The following is a 6,813-nucleotide window of genomic DNA, read 5'->3' on the forward strand; positions in this document are numbered from 1 at the left end:
TCAGTAACTTAATATAAATTAGAAAGTTTGACCCTATTTTGGGATAATTCAGGGATCAAATGTTCCTGGAGAAACTCACCCAGAGTGAAGGAGTTCCTGTACCTCAAACATCAGTAACAGAAATTACTGTTTCTCTACAGTTAAAGTCATCAAAATCATACAAGTGAAAATCCCTGCAGTACACATTAAAAACCATTCACTGGGGAGGGCTAGTCTCCATACTGCACTTCTCCTTGAAGTGTTGCTGTGACATAATTTACTAAAACTGATCCCAACTTCTGCTAAAGGGCGTCATTGCCCATTACCAGTGCAGTCAGCTGCACAACATCCATCCAGTCCAAGTATCTGATAATGGCTAAGTCTTCCTTAAAAAGCTTCTGTTGCTCAACAGGGGGCAGTTTCATTATGATCTGAGGAATTGGTAAATGTCCACTATTCATCCGAGCACCAAGTGGGTCACCAAATGTCCACCCAACAGCTATTCCTGGGGGACTGCCTACTAATCCCCCAACAAAAGCCAAAGACCCTGCCATCAGTTCCCCCTTCCCTGAATGCTTAAAGGCAGCTTTCATTTTACTGTTCCCCAAAATGGTGCAGAGAAATTTCATAATGTCTTCTTTCATGACTGGAATTCTGACTGGCACAAGGTTCCCTGCCCTACAGGCAGTGCCTGCCAAAGCCACAGACCTGGCCTGTTGAGACAGAACCTGCTAAGTCGAGAAGGAAGGGGTCGTGGAGGAGCCTGGCCTCCTTCCTTTCTCCAGGCCTGGACCCAGTACCACTGCATCCTGCCTCCCGACTAAGAGCCAGGCCTGGACTGGGCCCCGCAAGAGCCAGCCTCCGGGCCCAAAGGACCTGCAGAGCCACAGGTTTCTCTCTTGAGGAAGCAGGACCGTAATATTTTAACACAAACATAGGCTTAACAAGCAGTGAATATATATGCTCTAAACCTTTCTTCCTCTTCCAACCTAATAAAAAGAATTTAGACAAAATTGTTTTTCTCTAATGGGCTTTTACCTCCCTCTAAGAGTTGCAAAGTCATTTAGAAATTAGTTTCTACTTTGGATTAAAGTAAAAAAAAGTCATTCACTTTCCCATTTTTTTCAGGTTACATAATTCACATAACTAATATAGGACAATGTCACAAATTTACTACATTATATCATGCCCCCATTACTTTTTCTGTTCCATTTCCCATTTGATCAAATAATTGTCTTCTTGGTAAAGGAAACCCTTCAGGTTGTCCCAGGAGGCATGGTTAATAAATCCCTCTATTGCTCATCAGTTGAATCATTGATGCACTCATCTTTCACAATTCCTGACTTGGCAAAAGAATGTTCTTGCCCCAACAATCCAATGCTACATAATTTCTTCATTCATGGTGGGGGAGAGAGGAAGTGGTAGATGGAATTGGAAGGGTTTCATGATGACATGCTTATGCTATGGCAGTATTCAGATCTTCCACTAAGGAAAAAACTCTTATCTTATTCCATATGTTAGTTATTGTAATGGGAACAAGGATCAAAATAATTAATGAACCTTTCCATTTTGAACTTCAGTTCATAATTAAACCATTGAATTAATTTTGATGTAGTTATATAATTTTTTGTAAGACATGAAAGAAGAAATGTAAAAAATAACATCTCAGCATAAGTCAGTAAAAAATCTCAGGCAAACTGTATAGAAATATTGCTTACTAAGTTAAGAATTATGTTTGTCAATCTTATGACAGAACAAAAGCAAAACAAGTTTTATTACTGTATTATCATGTTTCATATTATAGTATAAATGAATAGAAATTTGAAACTCAAAGGGGTTTATTCTGTATTTGTAAAAAAGGTTAAATTATGAGATAGATATTTTAAAACCAGAGAAAAGGCTTTGAAAATATTTCTTAGTATTATATTGCTACTGAATGAAATTGAAATTAGGCATTTATTTGCATATTTACCTATCCTTTTTTTAATTTATTTGTCTGAAAAAATTGAATTAATAACTTTTTTAGGTTATTGTTTGCCAAAATAGGGAATACATTTTTTAAAGTTCTATTTGGTCATAATGAATAGTATGTAGTAGCTCAATTTTTTTTTATAATCTGTCCTTTAGAGGTTATTTCATTGAACTTTTTACACAGTGGAAAATATCCAATGACAATATCTCTAAAAAATGAGTACCCTAATTTATGTACTTGTGATAGTGAACCTCATAAAGCATACCATTTTCAATAGTAATTCTTAGGAAATTCTTCCCTACTTTTAACTCAAGTCTCTCTCCTTATAACTTCTCCAAGTTTTGCCAGTTCTTCTTTTAGATCCCAAGGTGGGAACTAAGTGAGGGTTGTACTACCAACAGTTGAATTAGCTCCAAAAGTCAATAGTCAAATTTTCAGTTAGCATTTATACTTTGTATTTTACTGATGCTGCAAATTAGTGTGTTGGCTTTATTTTTTTATTTGTCTAGACTTAAGGAAGTTATGGGGAAAATATTAATAATGTATAGTAACCCTAAAATAGATATAATATAGAATTTTATGCTGATTTTTAAACATTTATTAACATATTCCTGATACAATCCAACTTACATATAATAGTGTCAAATTCGAAAAATCACTATAACATTTTCATATATTTTTTCTATAGCCTAAGACATAACATCAAGAGGTCTTTTTTCTCTGATCCATATTAGATAATAAATTAAGTTAATATGCTGCAGGAGATGTCATCTGAAAGAATATTGGGGCTGGAACTGACCAACATGGAGCCTCCCAGGAGCTATTCCCTGTGTGCTCAGCCCATGGAAGGTAAGAGAGTAGAGGAAGACTGCCGAGGTCTTTCCTCTCTCCCTGGGACAGGACTCCAGGCTTTGACTACATTCAGACCCTGGTTAAAGTCTGGGGCCTCAGAGGGGCAAGTTTGTACCCATTCAACAGACCAGGAGAGCAGTCAGAGCTTCACATACTGAGGCCCTTGTGGGGGTGTCCCAATAACACTCAAAACTCAGGAAGCACCCCAAAACCAGACACAGGCCAGGGAAATGAGTAACCAAAAAAAGGAACCTGACCATGGACAGTTACTTTAGTCCCATAGAGGACCAAAATGACACAATCAGAAGATGACAAAGTCCAAGCTTCTGCATCTAAAGACTCCAAGAAATATAGAGGTAGGATCAGGCTATGACAGAGTTCAAAAAATAATTTGAAAATCAAATAAGGGAGTTAGAAGAAAAATTGGGAAGAGAAATGCAGGAAAAACATGTAAAAAAAAGTCAGCAGCTTCATCAAAGAGATCCAAAAAATGCTGAAGAAAATAACATATTAAAAACTAGTTTAGGTTGAAGGATAAAATATTTCAAGAACTTATGGAGAAGAAGAATGCTTTAAAAAAGCAGAATTGGCCAGATGGAAAAGGAGATAAGAAAGCTCTCTGAAGAAAACAAATCCTTCAAATATAGAATGGAGCTAAAGGAAGATGGTGACTGTATGAGAAATCAATACATAATAATTCAACAACAAAAGGATGAAAAACTCAAAGAAAATGTAAAATATCTCATTGAAAAACAAATTATCTGGAAAAAAAGAAGAGATAATTTTAAAATTATTGGGCTACTTTAAAATCATTATCAGGAAAAGAGCCTTGACTTCATTTTTTAAAGAATTTCTACAAGTGACTTCTGTCCAAGATGGGAGAGAGGACAGGTACTATGTTAAGGTCTCCTAATCTTCCCTCACATATGATATGAAACAAACCTCTTAAAATAAATCTGATCCACAAAACCCAGAAAGATAAGCAAGGAGAAGAACATCTACCTCAAAGTTTGTCCTCTGGGATCATGGGTGAGCCAGATGCAGAAAGTATACTCTGCCGGGAGCACAAGACAGAGTCAGAGGCTGAGAGCAGGACTACCCTGATCAGTGGTTCGGTGAGAGCCTAAAATCAGGATTAGCCTGATCAACTTTGAGTCAATTGGGGAGCAGAGGCATTGGCTGTGAGACTGACAGTCTGGGGCTCACCAGCAAGGGTGGAGGGCAAGGTCTAGTTGTAGCCATTATCCCTGGGCTCCCCTGGTTTGGAAGAACTCCTTTAGAAGAGTCCTTACCTTCATTTTAGCTGAAGTCTCTTCCCAAAACAAACACAATTACAGCCCGCCCCAGGCTTCCCATGTGAGCAGCAGAGCTACCTCAGCTGTGAATAGGAAGAGTAATTACATTGCTCCAGGGAATAGACCACCACTGTTCAAAGATAAAAGTATTCAGGAGCTTCAACCACCCCCTCCAGGCCAAGGACCAGGGCTTCAAATCAGGGATACCACAGAGAAAGCAATCAGCACCTTTTTTTTAGGTTTTTGCAAGGCAAATAAGGTTAAGTGGCTTGCCCAAGGCCATACAGCTAGGTAATTATTAAGTGCCTGAGGCCGGATTTGAACTCAGGTACTCCTGACTCCAGGGCTTGTGCTCTATCCACTGCACCACCTGGCTGCCCCCAAATCAGCACCTTCTACTGGCTGGCCCATTTGAATTTACTAAACCCAGTGAGTAAAGTCTCTAGGAATCTCAACACCAAACTTCTGTCAACCAGCCCCTTCCACAATGCAAGGACTTAGGAAAATGAAGAAATGCCAGGAGAAAGGGGGGTCCATAGGAAACTTCCTAGAAGGGAAAGACCCTAACTTAGAGAGACCTAGAATCTCTGAGGAGAATTTGATTTGGTGTCCAGCACAGAAAGACTTCCTTGAAGAAATCAGGATAGAGTTTAAAAATAAAGTGGAAAATTTGAGAGAGAAAATTAACACCTTGCAACAAGAAAACAAGTCCTTGGAAAATACAACTGGATAAATGCAAAATGAAAATAATTCTCTCAAAACCTCAATTGGTCAAATGGAAAACTGTCAAAATAGAATTGAACAATTGGAAAGGGAGTTGCAAAAGGGAAATGAAGAAAAATCTTGTTTATTGAAACTAATGACTTTATGAGACAACAAGAGTCTGTTAAAGAAAACTAAAACCTCAAAAAATAGAAGAAAATGTAAAATACATCATCAGCAAAGCCACTAACCTCAACAATAGATTGAGGCGAGATAACCTAAGAATTATTGGTCTTCTTGAAAACATTGAAGAGGGGAAAAAAAATGCCTGGACTTAATATTAGTTTCAGTGATGGAATACTGCCCCAGTATTGTAGAACCAGAGGGAAAAATAGTTCATGAAAGGAAGACACCAAGGAATATTGTGGCCAAATTCCAAAACTATCATATAAAAGAGAAAATCCTGCAAGTAACCAGAAACAATTTAGATATCAAGGAGTCCCAGTAAGGATTGCACAGGACCTCACTCATTCAACATTAAGCAATCGAAGGGTTTGGAATGTGATATTCCAAAAAGTAAAGGAGCTTGGAATGGAGACAAGAAACCACTATCCCCCAAACCTGAGCCTTCTTTGAGATGAAAAGATGGACATTTAACAAAATGGAAGAATTCCAAAAATTTCTGATGAAAAGACTAGAGTTAAATAGAAAATTTGGTCATCAAACAGGAGGTTCAAGAGACACATGAAAAAGTAAAAAAAAAAGGGTTTAATGAAAAAAACTGATATCGAATAAGTTGAAACTGACTATATCAAAGCATGTAAAAAGATTCTCATAACTCTTGGGAATTGTAATTCTAACAGAGAGAATATACCGAGCCAGAATTGATGGGCACTCATGACTTATCCATGAGACTGCTATTCAGTGGTATAAAACTGGCTATAACCCTACTTGGGAGAAAGAATGTAATAACTCTCAAGAATTGTAACTATTAGAAAGAATATATTTAGGAAGAAGTAATGGATACTCAGAATTTTCTATGACTCAGATAGAATCATTTAAAAACACCTCCTCTTTAAAAAAAGGAGGACAGCAAGGCAACAAGAGGGAGGAGATTAAATGGGGGTAAAATCATTACATCAAGAGGTATAAAATACCTATGGTAATAGAGGAGAAGAAAGGAGATGAGAAAAACCTGAATCCTTCTCATCAGACTTGACTTAAACTTAATTTACACACATACTCAGTTAATTTAAAAAACATCTAAGCTTTCAAATATTAAAAGGGGAAAGGAGGAGGGGGTATAGAGAAAGGGAGGGGAGGAAAAAGGGGGAAGAAAGGGAAGGGAAAAGGGAAAAGGTAAAGAAAGGGGAAGGGGTGGATATAAGAGGGCAAACCCACTTAAGGGGGTGATATTCAGAAAAAATACTGGAGAATACAGATGAAGGGGGTGAAAAGGGGAAAATACAAACAGAGGGAAGAGAGCATAGAGGGCAATAAAGAGTTAGTAATTTTAACTTTGAATGTGAATGGGACAAATTCTCCCTTAAAACATAGGTGAAAAGCATACTGGATTAAAAACTAGAATCCTACAGTATGCTGCTTACAAGAAACTCATTTGAAGCAGAGATACATATAGAGTCAATGTAAAGGTTGGAGCAAATTATATTTTGCTTCAGTTGAAGTGAAAAAAGCAGGTGTAGCAATCCTTATCTCAGACTGAGCAGCTGCAAAAACAGATAGCATTAAAAGAGATGAGGAAGGAAAATATATACTCCTAAAAGGTACCCTAGACAATACAGTGATTTCAATACCAAATATATATGCACCCAATAGGATACTATTCTTAGAGGAGAAGCTGAAAGAACTACAGGAAAACATAAACAGCAAAAACTCTACCAGTGGGAGACCTCAACCTCCTGCTCTCAGATCTAGACAAATCACATCATAAAATAAACAGAAAAGAAGTTAAGGAAGAAAATTGATTGTTGGGAAAACTAGATATAATAGACT

The 6,813-nt window shown here is 37.4% G+C and overlaps 1 protein-coding gene across 1 annotated transcript; it reads right to left on the minus strand.

Annotated features, from left to right (window-relative positions):
- Positions 1–281: 281 nt before the first annotated feature.
- On the minus strand, positions 282–623 carry LOC141519650 (protein C19orf12-like). The gene has a single exon (XM_074231830.1). The coding sequence runs from the start codon at positions 621–623 to the stop codon at positions 282–284; it is 342 nt and encodes a 113-aa protein (XP_074087931.1).
- Positions 624–6,813: the final 6,190 nt, after the last annotated feature.

Source organism: Macrotis lagotis, chromosome 1 (genome assembly GCF_037893015.1).
Source record: "Macrotis lagotis isolate mMagLag1 chromosome 1, bilby.v1.9.chrom.fasta, whole genome shotgun sequence".
Classification (NCBI taxonomy): Eukaryota; Metazoa; Chordata; class Mammalia; order Peramelemorphia; family Peramelidae; genus Macrotis; species Macrotis lagotis.